The sequence below is a fragment of the Oryctolagus cuniculus genome, chromosome 10 (genome assembly GCF_964237555.1).
Source record: "Oryctolagus cuniculus chromosome 10, mOryCun1.1, whole genome shotgun sequence".
Classification (NCBI taxonomy): Eukaryota; Metazoa; Chordata; class Mammalia; order Lagomorpha; family Leporidae; genus Oryctolagus; species Oryctolagus cuniculus.
Genome location: NC_091441.1, coordinates 105222089 through 105243792, shown reverse-complemented (window position 1 = coordinate 105243792; position 21704 = coordinate 105222089). Strand labels below are relative to the sequence as shown.

The following is a 21704-nucleotide window of genomic DNA, read 5'->3' as shown; positions in this document are numbered from 1 at the left end:
CAGAGTGGAGTGTCTGCAGGGGGTTGTGGGTGCCCCACCTCCCAGACACTCTGTCCACCCAGAGCGTGGGACGAGCACATGGGTTTGAGCTAGATCTGGAACATGGGCAACGATCCCTCTCCTAGCCTTCTATCATCTGTAAAATGGCGACATGTACGCCGACACCCAGGGTACTGTGAGGGATGGTAGGATGACGCCCAAAGGCTGCTGTCCGCGGCAGATTCTGACAGGGGGTGATGCAAGGTGCCCCATCCCTCTTCCCCCAGCCTGGGCAGCTGGGTAACCCTTCCTCTCAATCATTTTAGAGTTCTTTCTGCCCACAGTGCAACTCCATAGGCTTTACTGGGGACCTGGGTGCAGGCACCCCGCCCCGACTCCAGCCTGAGCTATTTTCTTTGAGGGAATAACTGAGAAGCCATCCAAGGGGAGCAGACTGCGCCAGTGCTGCCCTGAAGCCTGACCACCTGATCAGAGGGGCCAATGAGACTTGCAGCCCACATGCACTCTTCCCATGAGGAACCTCCCGGATTCACAGAATTGTCAGAACTCCTGTGCCAGTGGCTACCCAAGGCCTCCCTCTGTGGGTGACCCCACCCCAGATTTTTCTGGTGTGCATTTCCCTCTTCCCTACCATGGGCTAGGGGCTGCAGCCAAGTGTGATCCAGGTTCTACCCAGAAAAGCAACTGGGATGGGCATGTTTAGTGCTTCCTGGCCTCTAGGTCTTCACTCACACTGATGCTCCCCAAAGTCCCTGCCCTGTCCTCCTCCAGGACGGCTCCTCTCCACCCCTGGTTCTCGCTGTGGACAGTGGAGGGCAGGTTCCTTTGCACACTCAGGACTCTGGGGCTCTCCCTGAAGGCCCCATCTGCAATGGCTCCTCATCTCCCCTCCTGGATTCCTGGGGACAGGGGCTCTGTTTTTGATTCTCTATGTCACAGGGCTCAGAAAAATGCCATCAGGCCAGTGAGTGTCTGAACAAGGGGTGTCCCACTGGGGCAGCTCTAATCAGGGACATGGAGGCCCTAAATGCTTGGGATAAGCCGGGGGCAGCTGAGCTCCTGGGGGCAGAAAGGCCCGGAAGAGGATCAGTCCAGTGCCTGCCTCCCCAGCAACGAGACAGGCTTACCTGAGGCTGACCTCAAGGAGACAGAGCCATCTCTGGAATCCCAGGACCCACAGCACACCCAGAGGACTCAATTCTCCATGGGACGAGCTTGGGGCAGCCTGATCCAGAGGTGCAGGCAACAGGGGAGATGGGGCTCCAGCATCATCTGGGGCTTGCTTCCCTCTGTCACCAGCTGGCCTGGTGCCCCGAGAAAATCCCTGGTGCAGCCTCCCGGGCTGCCCATCGTCTGACTCGGGCTGTGTGCCACCGGCAGCCCACTGGGTCCGAACACCTTCCTCTCTCGGAGCTGCTGGTCCTATCTTCTGGGTTCAGAGACTGCTCGCTGCATGTAGGGAACAACCCTCACCCCTGGAGTCACTATTACTCTGTGGATCTGAGAACTCCTCCCAACACGGCCTGAGCCACACAGGACAGGGCTCTCGGGCAGTGGGGAGCTGCCTGCCTGCGGGGTAGGAGCCAGTTGTCTGCCCCAGAGAGCATGCTTTGAAGGGGCTGGCTGGGCTGAGAGCAGGAGGCCTGTCTGGGACAGGCTTCCCTCCTGCCGCTGAGGTTCTGGTGTTTCAGGGTCTTTGGGCCTCCTTCCCTTTGTCTCTGGACTGAATTAGACCCAGCCTGGTCTCTGCTATGGCCTCGGCCCCCTGGCTTGGTGCTGCTCCCGGAGCAAAGGCTGCTCTGCGGATGCTGCAGTGAGACAGTGGGCACCAGGCTCGCCAATGGGGGTGGGGGTGGGTAGAGCCCAGGCACAGGTGCCTATGCTCCCAGGCCCATGGCGGCCTTACAGACTCCCCAGCAGACAAGCATTCATACCAAGGCTTTGTCTCCCATCTGGGCCCTCGGTGCCTTGGCTCCTGTGTCGGTGGCCCCCTTGGTGGGCAGCCTGGCCAGTGCCATCTGCAGCTGCAAAAGCAAAGCTCATATTTAATATTAAACCCTGCTCGGCAAGTGTGCCGCCCAGCTGGGGTGCGAGGGTGCCCGCTGGCTGTGTGGTCACCCAACTTGGTGGTCTGTCCTTTCAGTTCCTATTAGGATCATTAAAGGAAGGAGTCTCCTTTGCCAGCCGACAAAAGAGCTGACTGTCTGCCCCACCCCCCAGCTGCACCGTGAGAAGCGGCCTCAGGACTCACTAAGAGCTTAATACACAAGGACGCTGTGGCCATAACCTGTCTCCTGGAGCTCTAACAACTGCCTAGGGGGGCAGAGAATAAAGGAATCACGTACTTGGGGTTACAGACCAGGAGACAGGGTCAGAGGCACAGGGACGCCCGCCACACTGGCTCATGGCCTCGCAGGTGAGAATGCTGTCGAGAGCTGGCCTACTGACCCTTTAATGGTTTCTTGATCATTTTCCACACCAAGACCATACTCACCCTCCCATCTCTCTGACCCCACCCTGTTCTGCTCTTGGTCACACTGCTCTCCCACGTTTCTGAGTCTGGCCCCTACATGTTCTCCAGGAACCCATCAACCCCTATTCCTCTGTCACGGTTTATAACCATGTCACAGTTTCTATGTTGGTCTGTCCCCCAGGAGGGCAGGGACCAACCGTGCCTAATTTGTTCCCTTCGGTCTCCCCAGGGTCTGGCACAAAACCTGAGATGGTTTTTTTTTTTTTTTAAATACATAATAGAATAAAGCAGCTCTAAGTCAATGCCAAGATTGAAGACTGGGGTGGGTTTCAGAGGGTGACAGAATGGGATCGGCAGTCCAGCACCAGCACACAGTGTACGACTTGAGAAATGCTCTCCTTCTCCTCAGGCCTCATAAGGGAAAGCTACGTGGGCCCCCCTAGCACACAAGCTCTGGTAGAACTCCTACAGGGTCATGACCACTTGACTGTGCCTTCCCTCCACTGGAGAGCTACACGGACGGCAAGCAGACTGACATTTCTGGTCCTGGCTTCAAATTAGCAAAGATCTCTGAATTTCTCCAGCAAATGTTTCTCTAGTGCAAGTGCCATTTGGAACATTTTGTGATGCTAACTCTCTTAATACTTATAAACCCTGAGAGGGGCTATTCTTCTCCCCCTGTGTGACAAGGGGAGGAACTGAGACACTGAGAGTTTATGAGCTACTCAGGGACACTGAGCAAGTCCGTGATGGAGCCAGGAGTCAAGGCCAGGCCACCAGGTTCCAGGTTTTTCCCCTAACCGCTAGGCCAGGCTGCATAGGGACCGGTGTTCCCCGTGCTCCCCAGCACACTGTCCCCTCTCAGAATACAAGGACTGAGGAACTGGCGGCATACTGGACCCACACGCCCTGCAGGAGGACCCAAAGCACCTAATTGTGGTTTCCCCTCTGGGGGTGGGGTGGCCCCAGGTGCTGGGAATCCCCTCCAGAGGAAGAAAGGCCAGGCCCCTCACTTCCCGCTCCAGCTCCTGGATGCGACTGGTCAGCTGCTTCACCCTGGTCTTCGCACCCTCCGACTCTGCCATCAGCAGCCGGTTCTTTTTGGACAGCTCGACAATTTTGGTGGCAATTACATCTCCAGCCATGCCAGCTGTCCCTGAAATGAGAGGAGAGGGGAGGTCCATTAAAAACGTAATATCACACCCATGTCACACCACCGGTGGCACTGGGTACTGGAAGCTGACACTGCTCGGCGTGAACACTCACAAAGAGGCCGGGGCTCAGGGGAGTCACCACCCACCTAGGGGCCCAGGGATCCATCTCCAGTGAGTGGAAATGCGGCCACTTGAAGGTTCAGTGTATCCAGGAAAGTTATAAAATCAGAAAGCAGAGTTTTAATTCTGTGGGGGGACAAGTTCATCGCTCCAATCCTGCACCCGGTCCCCAGCGACAGGGCGAGGCGTCCATTCCCTCTGCCCTGTGATTCTGCTGTGCCCTCCAGCAGGCGCAGGGTGCTGGCCCTTCGGCCCTTCTACGCCTGCCTGACTCTGGGCTCAGCCTTGTCACTTGATTTGGCCAATGGAATGTTAACAGATAAGGGGCAGCCAGAGGCTTGCAAAGCACGCCTGTAGCTCAGCACGCTCTGCTTGGTTGTGCCACCTGCACAGGAAGAACACATCCAGGCCGGCTGGCTGCTCCCCAGGCGAAAGGAGAGGGGCACAAGGAACAAATGCAGCCACCCTAGCCACGCCTGGCCTAGATCTGCCCATCGCCAGCCAACTTCCAGATGTTTGAGTCGAATCGGTGCTTACTGCTGAGTGCTGCCAAGGTCGGTTGCTTGGCTCTTTTACAGAATTTTGTGGTAGCATCTAGCCAATACAAATGCATGCATCCATATAGCAAATATGCACTGAGTGTCTACCAAGTGCTAGATCCTTTTGGGGTGAGAGATTGAGTGGTGAATAAAAGGGACTCACAGAGGGGTGGGCATTTTGTTAGAAGTTAAACTTCCTGAGAGGCAGCAGTGATGGCTCAAGTAATTGGGTTCCTGCCATCCATGCGGGGGACCTGGATTGAATTCCTGGCCCTTGGCTTTGGCCTGGCCCAATCCCAACCACTGCAGGCATCTGGGGAGAGAACCATCTAGGAGTTTTCTGTCTTTCCCTCTGTATGTCTCTCTCTTTCTTTCTGTTTCCCCCAAAAAATAAAAAAAAAAATTACTGGAGTTTACATTCTACCAGGAAGACAGATAACAGATCAAACAAATAAATATGTACTGTAATACCTGAGAAGAATAAATGCGATGAAATGAACTGAAGCTGAGGCAAGGGGATGGGGAGTGATACTGCTTTAGATGGACTGGGGTAGGTGTGCGTTGTGGGGCTGTACAGAAAGCAGGCAGGGGGAGCTGGCCCAGCACGGCCACGGACTGGCTGAGCAGCCTTGGAAGTCCTGTGCCCCTTCCGCAGTGCAGTCCCCCCAACCTGTGCAATGATCTGAAAGTTCCCTGAAGCTTCTGCCTCCAGCAGGGGTAACGGCAGAGATGCTGTCTCATTCCTGTTCTCTAACTTGGCCATGCTACACTTCAGTCCACGATGGAGGGCGACAGCTGGGGGCAGGCAAGCAGAGGCACTGGATGGTCTTCAAATCACCTCTTCCTGGGGTTGCTGCTGCTGGCCTGGGCAGGGCAGCACATGGGTCTACCAGGGGGAGTAACTGCTTTTGGACAGCTGAAAGGGATAAGAACACATCGAGAATAAGGGCTCAGAACAAGCCTGGAGCCATGGAGGATCTAGTGGGAGACGGGCACCATTTGGCACCAAGATGGCACACTTGGCTCCCCAGCTCCTTTTAATAGGTAGGGGGTTGGGGTGAAGATTAAAAGATCACTGGGAAAACCATCAACTCCAACAGTTACAGAAATGCAATTTCAGCGGATGTTCTGTTCCTGGTTAACATGGAGGAAGCAGACTCCACCCTGTCCCTCTCACTGGGTACAACTAAAAACCCTGATTAGAATACAAAACAGCTATCTGGGGATTCTCCAAGTACACAGTAGCAAGCACACTGGGGAAGCAAAGCCGACCTGAAAGTACAAATGGTCCAGTGGTGAGCTTCCTGCGTTATAATTTGCTCCAAGGACCCCAGATCAGCATAAATCCTGGCACTTGCCATCACAAACAAGTGCAAGAGAAGCCTTTTCCAGTCCAAAAAAAAAGCAGAAACAGGTACAGAAAGAATAAGAAGGAAAAAAATCCAATTTTTGTTTGTTTACTTTCTGTTCTCTCTGTACTGTGTCTCCAGGCCAGCCCGGCTCCTGCGGCTGCAACCTTGGTGAACGGCAAGCAGAGACATGCTAAATACCTGGGTGAAAACGGCACACTAGTTCTCATCGTCTCAGCCTCTTTAAAACACGTAAAATGGTTGAAAGCAAAAGTTATACACTGATGGATCTTTTTGACGTGCTTAGAGATAACACATATACATGCTACAATACCAGGGTGCAGGGAGGTGGGAGAGGCAGGGCTCAAGGGACATCTTAGTGGTAAAGTGTCTACCTTCCACTTTCAGTGGTAGGACATGCATCCTCAGCAGACTCTGGAAAGTTACGTGTTCTGTGATCATTAAAGCAATACAAAATGATACAGTAAAACAAACAAAAATCAACTACCTAAAGCCATCACTAAAAATCCAGCCAAGAGAAACCGATAGGCTGTCAGTAACGTGTCACTTGGGACCTGTTTTGACTTTGTTTTTAAATTTATTTAAGAGGCAGAGAGAGATCCCATCTACTGGTTCACTTCTCAAATGTCTTCAACAGCCAGTGTTGGGCCAGGCCAGGCCAGGCGGGGTTGAAGCAGGAAGCAGGAAACACAATCCAGGTCTCCCCAATGGGTGGCAGAAACTCAACTACTTGGGTCATCACAGTGAGCTCGCAGGCTTTATATAATAGCAGGAAGCTGGAGTCAGGAGCCAGAGCCAGGAGTTGAACTCAAATACACTGACGGGGGCCGTGAGTGTCCCAACCAGAGGCATACCCATAGACCAAACACCCATCTCTGAGGCCTCATTTAAAAACACCAACAGGCCAGTCAGACTTGTTTCTGTAAAATGTGAGGTTGGAGAGCAGAAATAGTGACTTTGCAGTGAGGACTGGACTTTAGCAGTCTTCAGGGGCCATGTGCAAGTCCCGAAGTTGGAGCAGAGAACAATGGGACAAGCTGGGAGGAGCAGCCCCAGGTCCTGCCTCTCCGATCTACGGGGTACAGGTGGATCACCTGCGCCCCCTGGAGCCCATCAGCTTCTCTGCAGCCTTGCGAAAGTGAAGCCGCTCCTGCAGCAGCTGAATCCTGAGCCTGCCTGAGTGTCTACTCCTCCAGCACCAAGCCTGGTCTTCAGTATGTTTGTTTCTTTGTTTCTTTTGGACAGAAAAAGGCAAAAAAAACGGAAGAAGGCACAGCAAGCTACCAAGAGCATGTAGGATACCAAATTCCTTACCTTTTACTCCAGCACTGGCTGAGGGGAGATTTGGTCCTATGGGTGCACCCACCTTTGTTTACTGGGTCAGCCCTGTTCCTCTCTGTGACTGGTTATTAACCATGTGGGAATTGCTCAGTGGGCACACACAGAGCAGAGCACAAGCAGGCTCGGTCAAAGTGATCACCACAGAGCCGATCCGTGACTCACATCCACAGAAGGCTAAGGTCCTCGCCAGGCCTACCAAACTGAAATTCTCGCCAGACCCGTGGGGATAGGTCTCCATTCATAGGGCCAAGGTCCAGCCTAGACCAAGGCAGCTGGGTCCTGGGAAATCCTTGGAGAATAGCTGACTTCCCTGTCTCATATTCTTTCTGGAGCAGTGACAGCAACCTTGATTTCCCAGCAATGTCTGTCGTGTGTGCATTTAAAAAAAACAAACACACACACAAAACCCATGGTGCAGCTACCTGTGAAGGCAAATCTGTCCTCTTCTATTTTCTTTTTCAGGTGTTTGATTTCAAAGTCCCTTTCTTTCAGCAGCTTATACAGTCGCCCGTTCTCATCGACGGTTTCCCTGAGCTCATCTCGAAGCTGGTTAATCTCATCTTCAAGCACCCTACAAGGCAAAGGCAGAGTTACTGCGCCTTCTCTGGGACAGGTGGGCAGGGGTCAGGCCTCCACTGCCTTCGCATACTGTACCTGGGTTGGGCACTAGATGGTGATAGGAAACAGAAAGTAAGGGATTTAAACACACTATTCTCAGAGTCTAATGATTAAGTGCACACACCACACCCACGCACAAGTGAAAGGAGAAAGAAGGTTTGAACAACCTTGTTTATTAGCTGACTCCAACAGAGAGCTGCACAAAGCCCCCTCTCAGGGAATTTACACTCCTTTCAGGGAACATGCATAAGAATGGATTAAGCCTACAAAGGCAATCTTGGCGAACTCCAAATAATGATATCATACAATTTTCTCTAATGGAAATTGACTAAAATAAGACATTGATACTAAGAAAGAAGCAAAAAAGTCAAATAAAGAGCAAAACCCAGATTCTATCATATGTTGCAACTATAAAAACCCCTCTCAGGCACTGTGGGTTAAAGCCCTGGCCTGAAGCACCAGCATTCCATAGAGGTGCTGGTTCGTGTCCCAGCTGCTCCACTTCTGATCCAGCTCTCTGCTGTGGCCTGGGAAAGCAGCGGAAGATGGCCCAAGTCCTTGGGCCCCTGCACTCACACTGGAGACCCAGAAGAAGCTCCTGGCTCCTGACTTTGGATTGGCGCAGCTCCAGCCTTCGTGGCCATTTGGGGAGTGAACCAGTGGATGGAAGACTCTCTCTCTGTCTCTGTCTCTGACTCTCTCACTTTCTCTGCCTCTCTGTAACTCTGCCTTTGAAGTAAATAAAATAAATCTTAAAAAAAAAAGAAAAAACCCACATTCCTAAATTATGTTTGGGTTAAGAAGAAACATAATGTGCATTAGGAAGTATTTAGAAAGGCTCAGCCATGGAAGCTGTACCAAAACCTGTGAAACGCAGCTATAATTAAGGCTGAACATTTTCTCCTCTCACTTTAGTTACACTTCCCAAGTTTTGACATAGCTTCTGCAGTGTACGTATAAACACACACACACATACACACACACACAGCCACACACACATGGCTCTTAGAAGATCAAAAAGGAACTTTCAAAGTCTTAAGTTGAGACTAGGCCTGGGTTTCAGGTAAACCTGACAGAAGACTAGAGCAGATGGCTGATTTTGTATATTATACGTTGTCTTGTGAGGTTCTGTTCAGAACTTTCAACCATGCGAAACCCATGACTGATGAGTTTGTAATCACTTCTGCTGGGCCCAGAACAGGCTCTCCACAGACAGGTGCTCTGGGAATGGATGTTAGGGGGAGTAGCAGTTATCGGGTGACAGCTATCACTGTTATTATAGTTATTATTCCACCAAGGGCTCAGGTCTACCGATTCCAGTTTCTCTTATTTGGGGACAGGTCATTTGGAAATAGGTCTTAGGATGACTTAGAGGGAAAACTTAGCAGCTATATCAATTTTTCTACTTATTAAGAAAACTTTGTTTCCCAACTAGAATTTTTAAGTAGAATATTTTGAAAAGTAAGAATCCAAGAAAAGCAGAATCTGAAGATGCAGAAAATAGATTCAGGGCAGAACCAGGAGCAACCAGACATTGCAACGACGGCTGTGATTTTTAGTAGAACAGGCAGCAGAGGATTCAACAGTGCAGACTCTGGCTTCTCATAAGCAGCAAACATCCACATGCGTCTGTGAAGGTTTGTTTTGTTTTGTTGACAGGCAGAGTGGACAGTGAGAGAGAGAGACAGAGAGAAAGGTCTTCCTTTGCCGTTGGTTCACCCTCCAATGGCCGCCGCGGCCCGCGCACCACGCTGATCGGAAGGCAGGAGCCAGGTGCTTCTCCTGGTCTCCCATGTGAATGCAGGGCCCAAGCACTTGGGCCATCCTCCACTGCACTCCCTAGCCACAGCAGAGAGCTGGCCTGGAAGAGGGGCAACTGGGACAGAATCTGGCGCCCCGACCGGGACTGGAACCCGGTGTGCCGGCGCCGCAAGGCGGAAGATTAGCCTAGTGAGCCACGGCGCCGGCCCTGTGAAGCATTTTTAAATTTAGAGCACATTGAGACTGTTCTGGACTTCTTCGACCTTTTTGCCAACTGTAAAGAAGGGATCCATCTTGCTTCTCCAGGACAGGATGTGTTTATGTGTTGCTGTACGTCAGGGAAGAACGGTTGTCACTAGAGGAAGACCCTTGATGAGATCTGGAGCAAGGGTCATCTTTGAACTACCCGTGAGCCAACCAGCCCCTTGGAAGTGCAAGCACAGTTTTCATGCAAGAGAGACTGCAAAAGAAAACTCAAGTGAATTAACTGATACCTTGATGAGTTTAAAAGCTTAGATTTCCAATGCTTTTGGAATACATTCCATATCAAATTATGTCCTCAGGCACATAGGTCAATTAGACGCTGGAGTCTTTAATAACAGCCTCTGTGTCAAAACCACCCTCAACTCAGAAACCCACACCTAGTCCACCTGTCTACCCACGTCTGCAGGCAATTCTCCCCTGCCTTCTCCCCCACCACCCCACAATGCTTCAAACTTGCACTTACCCTTGCTCAAAGCTAATTTTTGAGTTCTGTTCTCCTGCGTGGAGGAGACCGAGGCCTTCGGAGATCTCCAAGGGCTCTTTTTGCTCATCAGCTCTGCTTTGGCAGCTCAGTTCCTTTTCCTTCCTTTTCTCCATCTGCTTCTGTAGCCGTTGGTGCTGCATCTCCTGCATGGCCTTGAACTGTAGCCGCAAGGTGTCCTGGGAGCCTTCGTCCTCTGCCATCTCACCCTGGGAGTCAGAAAAGCAGCCTGAAGCGAACCCCACGCGGGGCGGGGTGCTCAGCACACAATCAGTGATTTTACAGCGCCCGACCCTGGAGTGTCCTGCTTGGCTTTGCGTGTGCATCCCTGGTGAAGCTCATTAGTGGCCCCGCCCTCACCTCAAACCACGGGAAACCCAAGCCGAGCCGCACCGTCCTGCAGCCCTGAACATGCCCCAGGCTGCAAGTGGCACCAGAAGACGCCCCGGTACTTAGACACAACACTGACTCTTGCCTGGGCCTTGAACCAGTGGCTCTCAGCTGTGGCTCCACCTTGGAATCTCCTAGGAACTCCTAAAATACGACAGTGCCTGGGCTCATCCCCACACCAGCTAAATCCCAATCCAATCTCTAGGAATGGGGCTCAGACACTGGGGTACAATTTCTATGTAGTAAAATGCACAAATCCTGAGTGTGCAGCAGCTTTCTACAGTTACACACCTCTGTGGGGGCCACCGTCGGGGCCCAGAAAACAGTATCTCCAAGCACGGCATTTCACACGCTGAGCTGAGAAGGCAGAGGCTCAAAGTCTCACTGACCTTCCCGCTGCCCTCGCTCGCCCTGGCTCTTGGTCCTCTTTCTCTCTCACAGGCACAGGGAAGATTTTCTTGCCTGCCTGAAGCCTGGACCCACCAGAGAGAACAGAACTGCCTCCCCCCAACTCCCCAAAATCCCATTATCTATCGCAGTTGCACTTTGCTGCAAGATATCCAAGAAATCATCTGTCTCTTGGGCTCACTCCAACTCCAAAGAGAATCATCTGCAAGATAATTTCTGTCTCCTGGATCCATTTGTCTTTCCTAAAATACCTCCACCCCCCCACACCTCCCTCTGTTTCATGAATTAAGGAGTGGAGGCAGCCAAACCTCGCTGGCACAGTGGGCAGTCATCCTCCTGTGACAACCCCGTAAATGAGTATGTCTCTTTCTCCTGGTGGATCTGTCTGCTGTCGTTCTCTCCAGCAAACCTTCAGAGGCAAGGGGGGGAAGCACTCCCTTCACCCTTACACTACCCAGATAAGAGGTAGGGGGCACCTCATGTTCTGGGCAGTGCAACAAACCCTTGTATTTCACAGGTGGTTTGGTCTCCAGAGTTCTGGTGTAACATGAGCTATTTAGAAAATCCAGGTTTCACTCTTTTGATAGGCAGAGAGAATTTCCATCTGCTGGTTCTATCCCTAAATGCCTGCAATGACCCAGGCTAGGCTGAAGCCAAAGATCGGGAAACCCTACCCAGGTCTCCCACGTGGGCGGCAGGAACCCGATTATTTGAGCCATCACTGCTGCCTCCCGGGGTCTGGATTAGCTGGAAGCTGAAGTCAGAAGCCAGAGCAGGGGCTCAAACCCGGACACTGTGGCATGTGCCACTGGCATCTTGATCTCTAGGCAAAATGCCTGCCCTTATGCTCAACTGTTTAAAGAAATTGCTGAACTGTGTTCCACAGTGACTGTGCCGTTTCGTATTCCTACTAGCAGTGTCTGAAAGCCCCATTTGCTTCATGTCCTTGTCAACACTTAGTACGGTCAGGCCAAATTTTGGTCTTTCTAGTTGCTGTGTAATGATGTCTCATCATGGTTTCTTAATTTATACTTCTCTGTCATCAAGTTATATTGAGTGTTTCTTCTTTGGTGATATCTCTACATATTTTTTGCCCATTTTAAAAATTGTCATATTATCAAGAGGTAAAGAGTTCCTTCTACATTCTTCATATTTTGTCTATCTGAACTTGACACAGATGGAATAGTAAAGCTTAGACACTGGAGTTGTTTATATATATATATATATATATATATATATATATATATATATATTTGACAGGTAGAGATATAGAGAGTGAGAGAGAGAGACAGAGAGAAAGGTCTTCCTTCCTCCGTTGGTTCACTCCCCAAATGGCTGCTACAGCCAGCGCTGCGCCAATCTGAAGCCAGGAGCCAGGTGCTTCCTTCTGGTCTCCCATGCAGGTGCAGGCGCCCAAGGACTTGGGCCATCCTTCACTGCCCTCCCGGGCCACAGCAGAGAGCTGGACTGGAAGAGAAACAACTGGGACTAGAACCCGGTGCCCATATGGGATGCTGGCGCCACAGGCGGAGGATTAACCAAATGAGCCATGGCACCGGCCCCAACACTGGAGTTTTTAAATACTTCCTGCATGATTGTAAAGTGTAGCCAGTGTTAAGGAAGCACATTTGCCTTAAACCAAACTACAACTGTGTCATCCACACATCATCCAATTAGTCACGAACCTGCTGATTCTCCACAAGAGTCAGACCTGTCCCTGCATCTCCACCCCCACGGACGTCACTCTCGCTGGCACGCTTATAACCACTCGTGGCTTCTGCACCTGCTGTCGTCCCTCCCTAAAGGTTCATCTGCCACCCACCCAGGTCTCCGACTCCCTATCAAGTGTCACCGTATCCGAGGACACTTCCACGCATCTTGTTGTAGAAAGACCCCTAACCTCATTCCCTGTGCTCTCGCCTCCTCTTCTTCCACAACTCTTAGCTTCACCTAACACGTTTGTACAGTCACACGCTGCCTAACAACACGTGCTCAATAAAGGACCAGACAAACCATGGTACAAATAAACTGTACATCTTGGGTGTGTACTAGGATACACGCCACCCGCCTCTTGGTCAGTACATGCTGGGATGGTTGCATGGCAAAATCCACTACGCTTGCATTTCTCAGATCGCATCCCTGGCATTCGGCAGCGCATGGCTGTGTTTGCTGGTTGGCTGCCTCTCTCCTTCCCTGCAGCTTCACTGTCACAGGCCTGGTGGGCAGCTCACTGCTCTGTCTTCAGGGCCTGTAACAGCGCTTCATACGCAGGCGGCAGGCATGAAATGAGTACTTGGCAATCGAGTGCCAAGGACTCTGTCCTCCTCAGGGCTGATCAAACAGGCTCCTACTACCCTTGACCCTCCTCCTCATGCACCTGCAGCCTGGCCTGGGGGAGCAGCTGCCTGAAAGCACGGCTCCGACTGAGCCTGAGCCTGACGCATCTTGCACACGAGGCTTCGGCAGATGCTTGTTTGCCACAAAACCAGGTCCAAAGGCATTAAAAGCTTGGGGGGACTTGGCCTCAGTCTCCCCTCTTAGCCTGTTTCCCCTTTCTAGCTAATTGTGCTGATTTGCTCCCCGCCTTCTCTCAAGGTTTAAATCTTGTTGGTCCTCCCAGGCCCAGCACAGGTACCATGTCCCTGTCTGATCTTCCAGGAAAAATACTCTCCCTACCCGCACACCCTCGAGTGCTCCATCTACACTTTCCCAGCACCCTCAGGGATGGTCCCTGCACACGGTGGTTCTTTTTTTATGACTTATTTATTTATTTGAAAGTCAGAGTTACAGGGGTGGGGGGAAAAAGGGAGAGAGAGAGAGAGAGGGAGAGAGAGAGAATCTTTTATCTGCTGGTTCACTTCTCAGATGTCTGCAAGAAGTCAGGAGCCAAGAGCTTCCTCTGGGCCTCCCACATGGGTGGCAGGGACACAAACACTTGGGCTATGTCTCTCTGTTCTTCCAAGGCCATTAGCAGGGAACTGAATTGGAAGTGGAGCAGCTTGGACACGAACCAATGCCCACATGAGATGCTGGCGTTGCAATCAGCAACTTTACCTGCTATGCCACAGTGCTAGCCCCACCTAGTGGCTCTTAAATTTGCCTCAGCATCGAATCCTCACAGATAACAATGTAAAAATGCTGAGGGGTAGGCCTTTGTCATAGCAGTTTAGACATGGTTTGAGATGCCAGCATCCAGTATCAAAGTGCCTGGGTTTCAGTGCCAGCTCCTCTCTCAACTCTAGCTTCCTGCTAATCCCCAGCCTGGGAGGCAGCAGGTGATGATGGTTCAAGTAGTTGGGTCCCTGCCACCCATGTGGGAGACCCAGATGGAGTTCCTGGCTCCTGGCTTCAGCTTGGCACAGCCTCAGCTGTCACAGGCATTTGAGGATTAAACCAAATGGGAGATTTCTGTTTATCTCTCTTTGTCTTTCAAATAAATAAAAATACTGGTGCCCAGGTTCACTCCTAGAGTACCATCTAACTATTCTGGACTGGAGACCAGGCATGGCACTTAAGTACTACCCAGCGATATCTATCGTGCTGTGCAGTGAGTCTAGGGTTGGGCAAAGGTCAAAAGAGGGAGGTGGTGTTAAGCTGGCATTACTCATCAGAGAGTTCTGCCAAGTAAGAGGAACTGTACAGTAAAGACTTAACTCAGCAAGCATGGGCGTGGGGCTCTAGCAGTTAAGTCATCACTTGGGATGCCGGAATCCCCTATCACAGTGCCTGGGGAGAAGCCTCAGCTCTGCTCCCAGTTCCAGTTTCCTGCTAACGCACACCCTGGGAGGCAGAGTACTCAAGTTCCTGCCACCCACATGGTGGAGTTGAACTATGGGCTCCTGGCTTATTCCTGGCCCACCCTTGGCTGTTGTGGGCATTTGGGGGAATGAACTAATGAATGGAAGATCTCACTGCATCTCTCTCTCTCTCTCACTTCATTTGTCTCTTTCTCTCTTTCAAATAAAAATGAAAATAAAAGTAAATTAAAAAAAGAATTAACTGAGATAATCTAGGTTGTTCATACCCTATGCATCCCAAAGAAAGACCCTAGCATATCCTTCAAGACAGAAAAGTCTTTGTCTACCTGGAGACCTTGGGCTATTCCAGATAGTTTACGTTAATAATGCAACTTCTGGTGGGGGCCCTGGGCCTGTGGCTGGGATGGGTTCAACCTCTGGAGGGACCAGAGACTCAGGCTTGGACAGTCAGCTGTGCCTTCGTGACTGCCCCCAGTAAGAGTCCACACACCAGGGCTCAGGAGAGCAACCCCGACTGAGAGACGCAAAGCAGTGCCCAGACAACTCCACCGGGAGAGCACAACTGGAGGACTCTGTCTTGCGCGTCTCCTTCTCTGCTGAGTTGAGTTTAGTCTGTGTTCTGTGGTGATGAGCTGTAACCACGAGTTCTTCCAGCAAATCACTGAACCTGAAGGTGGTCCTGGGACCCTTGGTCTGCAGAAACACGTGGACGCATCTGTTAAACATGTGACAGCCATCGTCACCATGGCGGGGGAGAAGGGTCACAAAAGGATGGGGCACCCAAGGACATAAGGCAACTTAACAACCAGGCTCCAGTTTTTTCAAACTCAGGCAAGCCAGATTCAATGCTTTCTATTTAGGCAGAGATCAACAAAGCGGTCCTGTAAGGGCCCAGACAGTAAATGGGTCAGACTGCGGTCGCAGCCGCTGTAGCCAGCCACCATGGCAGGAGATAGCCAGAAACAATGTGCAAATGGAAGGGTGTGGTTGTGGGAGTCGGGGCCTCCCTCCCTTCCTCAGTGAGCAGGAGACGGTGATATGGAAGCCACAGATGTGCTGAGGGCAATGGTGAAGGGCAGTGTGAAAAGGCTCTGCCCAGCCTGGACTGACAGACGCGCTATGTCATCTTCTTCCCTCCTGCTGTCTCTCCTGGGGAATCCTTGCTCTTCTTTGCTCCACGCCCAGACCTCCCTGTCTCCCATGGTGGTGCCTGTGATCCACCAGCAGCAAGCCTTCCCAGCAGCTGTGCTCACAGCCACCAAGCCCCCAGCACAGCTGCCTCCAGCCTCTGTACCCGCCACCTCCCAGTGGCTCCCCCTCTCTCTGGCTACCTGCTTCTGCCCTAGCTCCCTGTTAACCCACGCTGTACGTGACTGGAACCTTTCTGAAACCAGATCAAAGTGGTTCCCGCCTCTGCCAGAGGGCACCAGGACTCACGGCGGGTGCTCCGGCTGGCTGCAAGGCTGGACCCATCCCACACCCGTTTCTGTTTGACTCTCACAGGCTGCTTTGTTAGAATCTGTTGCCAATGTTCAAAGATCTGTGGATTTCAATGGAATCCAGATTTCCGGCTTCTTTTAGAAGAGTCTGCAGAGCTGGCACTGCTGGGTCCAGTGTGGGCCCACATGGACGGCAGCTGCTGGGCAGAGGGAGCTCGCTCGAGGCAGGGTATGTTCACGCCACTCAGCCATGGTCTCTGCCGCTCTGAGGTGCCACAGTGGGCACATCACCTGTCTGTCATTACTGCACGTAAATGTGGTTCTTACACCGGCAGGATTCACTCACATTCATTTCCTATCAGCCCCTGCAGCTATCTGGGTTTGTGGCTCCTGCTCAGGATCAAGCCTGGAGGCATCTCTGAGGCTTGCATGGGCCATGCCCCCTGCCTGGGATGCCCTCCCCCCAGTCATTCCCACCTAAACCCTAGACCTGCTCCCTCTCCTCCACGCAGGCTTTGGGATTCCTCTTGGGGGCACCCTGTGACTCCCAGAGTCCCTTGGGCATCCCTGCATCGCTAAGCTTACCTGGATGTATTATTATCACCTAGGACTGTACACACATCCTTTCTCTTATACCTCTATGGGCAGAAGTCTCATGTCTTATCCATTTGCTACTTTTCAGTATCCTGCCCAGAACAGGCCTTCCATGAACCATTGCATCAATTTAACAGGTGCCCGAGGATGAGAAAGAATGAACAAATGAATGAGTGAATGGGTCAAATAACCACAGTAACATAAATCCTTTTCCCTTTTTCCACTCCCAGCTTGTGCACTTGGAGTCCTTGGGGATGTGGTACTTCTTGGATATAATCTGTGCTCTGGGCAAATTAATCTCTGCTTCAATGTCCTCATCTGTAAAGTGGGATGATGAGAGTGATGAGCTGCACAGAGAGGCTGTGAGGACTGAGTGAGAGAATGTGGGGCCACCCTGCCAACACACTGGTCAGATCGCACCTACAAAAGCACAAAACCAGGGCCCAGGGTAATCCAGCTCCCCTCTCGGCCCAACCCTCACCGTCATCGGCTCCAGCCTTGTGCATGGTCTCCTCCCACCCAGGGAGGGCTTCTCCCCGAGCTTGCACAGATCCCCACTTCTAGGAGCACTCAGAGGGAGGCCTTCCCTGGCCACCCACTCAGTGCCCTCTCCTTGCCCTGCTTCCGCCCTCTGCCTGTCTCCACACCTGGGTTCACTTCTCTTCATCACACTTTCCGTACAGCATATTTCACCTATTTTCACATTATCTATCTTTTCCCATTCGTATGTTAGCAACTTAAAGATACACATTTTTGTCTAAATGACTATAATTTAGCACTTATAAAAATAATTGGCAGGGCTGGTACTGTGGCATAGTAGGCTAAGCCTCTGCCTCTGTAGTACCAGCATCTCATATGGGCGCCGCCAGTTCATGTCCTGCTCCACTTCCGATCCAGCTCTCTGCTGTGACCTGGGAAAGCAGTGGAAGACGGCCCAAGTCCTCAGGCCCCTGCACCGCATGAGAGACCCCAAAGAAGCTCCTGGCTCCTGGCTCCTGGCTTTGGATCAGCCCAGCTCTTGCTATTGCGGCCATTTGGGGAGTGAACCAGCAGATGGAAGATCTCTCTCTCTCCTTCTGTCTGTAGCTCTACCTCTCAAATAAATGAATAAAAAATGTGGCACACATTATGTGCTCCATAAATATTTCTGGAACAAGTAAATTAATTTGGCCATCCTTGGTCAACTATCCTTTCCTAAGCTGTATCTGTGAATAGGCTATTCCCAAGTAATTATAACAAATGCCTAATTCACAAGTAATTGTAGCAAAGCACAATATCTTTTTTTTTTTTTTTTTTTTTTTTGACAGGCAGATTGGACAGTGAGAGAAACAGAGAGACAGACAGAAAGGTCTTCCTTTGCCGTTGGTTCACCCTCCATTGGCCGCCGCGGCCGGCGCGCCGCGGCCGGCACGCTGCGGCCGGTGCACCGCGCTGATCTGAAGCCCGGAGCCAGGTACTTATCCTGGTCTCCCATGGGGTGCAGGGCCCAAGCACTTGGGCCATCCTCCACTGCACTCCCTGGCCACAGCAGAGAGCTGGCCTGGAAGAGGGGCAACCGGGACAGAATCCGGCGCCCCGACCAGGACTAGAACCCGGTGTGCCGGCGCCGCTAGGCGGAGGATTAGCCTAGAGAGCCGCGGCGCCGGCCAAAGCACAATATTTTTAATAATAACTTTTAATAATATTCGTGCCATCCACCTTTTATATTGATACTAAAGGAAATGTAACATACATATAACAACACATGTACCAAGACTATATAAAAAGACCTATAAAACTCTGACGAAAGTGAGCAAAGAACTAAAACAGATACCTCATGCGCATGCACAGGTAGACTCAGTGGTATTAGGATGGCAGTTTTTTCCAATTTGATCTACAGATTCAATGCCATCCCAATCAAAGTCCCAGTGAGTCACTCTGTGAGTATCAACAAGCTGACTCAAGAGTTATAGGGAGAGGCAAAGACCCTGAATAGCCAACACAACATTGAGGGCCAACAACGGAAGTGGACGAGTGACACTAACTGACTTCAAGACTTAAAATTACTCAGTGTGGTGTTGGAACTGAACAAATAAATCCATGAAACAAGTGGATGGCCTAGAAATAGAGTCACATAAATACAATCAACCGATCCTTGACAAAGAAGTAAAGGAAACCTACGGAGAAAGGAGACCCTTTCCAACAAATGGTTCTGGAATAACAACACATCCACATACCACCCCCCCCCAAATCTATACCTGTCACACAAATCAACTCAAAACGGATTAAACACCTAAACATAACAGGCAGAAATGGCCAGTGCCATGGCTCAACAGGCTAATCCTCCGCCTAGCGGCGCCAGCACACCAGGTTCTAGTCCCAGTAGGGGCGCCAGATTCTGTCCCAGTCACTCCTCTTCCTGTCCAGTTCTCTGCTGTGGCCCGGGAGTGCAGTGGAGGATGGCCCAAGTCCTTGGGCCCTGCACCTGCATGGGAGACCAGGAGAAGTACCTGGCTCCTGGCTTCGGATCAGCGCGGTACGCCGACCGCAGCGCACCGGCCGCAGCGGCCATTGGAGGGTGAACCAACGACAAAGGAAGACCTTTCTCTCTGTCTCTCTCTGTCTCATTGTCCACTCTGCCTGTCAGAAAAAAAAAAAAAAAAAAAGGCAGAACTACAAACCTAAAAGATCAAAGAGGAGGGAATATAAGTGACCTTGTGTTGCAGTGGATTCGTTTTTGAGAGGAGGAGCGTGAGAGTTTTCACAGTACCAAAAGCATGAAAGAAGTAACTGATAAATTGGACTTCATTAAAATAGAATACCTCTCACTGGAAAACACTGTTACGACAATGGAGACAGAAGCCACAGTATGGAAAGAAATCTGCAAAGCACGTCTAATAAAGGAATGCACCCAAAATACATACAAAGAACTCTTAAATAGCCCATCAAAAAGTAGGCAAAAGATCTGAACAAACATGCCAAGGAACAGGATATACGGATGGCAAATAAACATTTGAAATGATGTCCAACAGCACATCTCATTAGGGAACTGAAAATTAAAACAAAAAGTGGCATACCACTCCCTTCCTTTTAGAATGGCTACACTCCAAAACATCAACAACTGCAAATGCTGGCAAGGATATAAAGCAACAAGAATTCTTATTTATTGCCAGTGGCTGAATGCAAAATGGTAAATCCACTCCGGAAGTCAGTTTGGCAGTCTTTTTCATAGTTCAACACCGTCTTAGAACATGATCCATAATAGGCTTCCTGACGGTTAAGGACTGGAACACAGCCAGTGCAAAGAGTTAATAAGAGAGGAAATGGGGGTGCGGAAAGTATATGGGAACTCTGCTCTGTAATGTTTCTGTCAATCAAAAACTGCTTTAAAAATAAGGCCGGGAGCCGGCGCTGTGGCGCAGTAGGTTAATCCTCCACCTGTAGCACCGGCATCCCATATGGGCACCCGGTTCTAGTCTCGGCTGCTCCTCTTCCAGTCCAGCTCTCTCTATGGCCTGGGAAAGCAGTAGAAGATGGCCCAAGTGCTTGGGCCCCTGCACGCGCGTGGGAGACCCGGAAGAAGCCCCTGGCTCCTGGCTTCGGACTGGCACGGCTCCGGCCGTTGCGGCCCTTTCCGAGTGAACCAACGCATGGAAGACCTCTCTCTCTGTCTCTCCCTCTCATTGTCTGTAACTCTACCTCTCAAATAAATACATAAAAATCTTTAAAAAAAAATAAGGCTGATTAATTTTTTTAAGTCCAGGCTAAAGTGCATGCAAAGAACTTTGGCTCACGAAGGAGTTCCGGCGGTGGGAAGGGGGCAGGGCCCGCCACCCACTTAGGAGTCCTGTGGGGAAGTGAGTGCCCAGAGGCCAGTGCAGGGCAGGGAGGGAAGCTGCCCCACCAGCCGGCCACGTTCTTCTCTCTCTCTCTCTTAATGTTCTTTGAGTGCTCCCTAGTGACAACCTGGGGTCTTGGGGGGCAGGGCCAGCTGCCTAGTTTGGGGTCTTCCTATATGCTGCTGGACAGGACCCCCACCAATTGCCTACCAGGCCAGCATCTATGCAGGGATGGGAGTCGAGTGAGTAGTCTGGTCGGCGGGGTCGCCCCGTCCTGAGGGGGCTGACCTTAGAAGGTGGCCCGGGAGAGGGGGCGCGAATGCCGCAGGGTCGCGCGGCTCCGCCCCTCAGGGCCGAGCCCCCCAACTCTCCAGCAGAGGCCCGGCCAGAGAGCGCGGGTCAGGGCCACGTGGGCTCCAGTTCTACTCCACGACCGCGCAGGCGACGCAACCTCCACGCCAAATTAACCCTCGAGCGGCACAGAACACACTGGGGAAGGAGGAGGGTGTGCGCCAATGTTTGCAGCAGTCTCCGCTCGGCGCCCCGATGCCCAGTGCCGGCAGGCAGTGGACGTCCGGCCAGAGGCAGGGCGCTCGGGCGAGAGAGTGCGCTCAGGCTCATCCATGCCCCCGGCGGCTGCAGGCCTCCGAGCTCCGGCCCCGGCCTGCTGCCCTCCCAGCCACTTACAAGATCTCTTTCTGCTTCTCCCTTTCAGCACCACCACGGCTTCCGCGCCTCTTCCGGACGCCTGCACGCGCTGCCCTGGCAACCGTCACCAGGGAAACCAGACTGTCGCCCGCATGACGTCATCGCACCTCGACGAGGGCCGAGAGGACGCTGGGAGTAGAGAAGGTGACGGGCGCTGACAGCCCGGGTTCAGGCCTTGTGGAAACTGAGGAGCTGAAAAGTGAGCTCTCTCACCGTGAAATTTACCGCAGACGCGCAGAATAGCTTTAAAAAATGTTAAGGCCGGCGCCGCGGCTCACTAGGCTAATCCTCCGCCTAGCGGCGCCGGCACACCGGGTTCTAGTCCCGGTTGGGGCGCCGGATTCTGTCCCGGTTGCCCCTCTTCCAGGCCAGCCCTCTGCTGTGGCCAGGGAGTGCAGTGGAGGATGGCCCAGGTGCTTGGGCCCTGCACCCCATGGGAGACCAGGAAAAGCACCTGGCTCCTGGCTC

The 21704-nt window shown here is 51.8% G+C and overlaps 1 protein-coding gene across 3 annotated transcripts in view; it reads right to left on the bottom strand.

The window, feature by feature from the left end:
* The window catches only part of CCDC13 (coiled-coil domain containing 13), a 49376-nt gene extending 28020 nt beyond the window's left edge, over positions 1-21356 (bottom strand). For all 3 annotated transcript variants that reach the window (XM_002713056.5, XM_008260244.4, XM_008260245.4), the window contains exons 1-5: positions 21216-21356; positions 10104-10330; positions 7420-7568; positions 3487-3629; positions 1935-2024 (exon numbers count right to left, since the gene is read on the bottom strand). In XM_002713056.5, the coding sequence (XP_002713102.1) occupies positions 1935-2024; positions 3487-3629; positions 7420-7568; positions 10104-10324 (603 nt within the window). In that variant the 5' untranslated portion in view covers positions 10325-10330; positions 21216-21356. The remainder of the gene's footprint in view (positions 1-1934; positions 2025-3486; positions 3630-7419; positions 7569-10103; positions 10331-21215) is intronic.
* Positions 21357-21704: the final 348 nt, after the last annotated feature.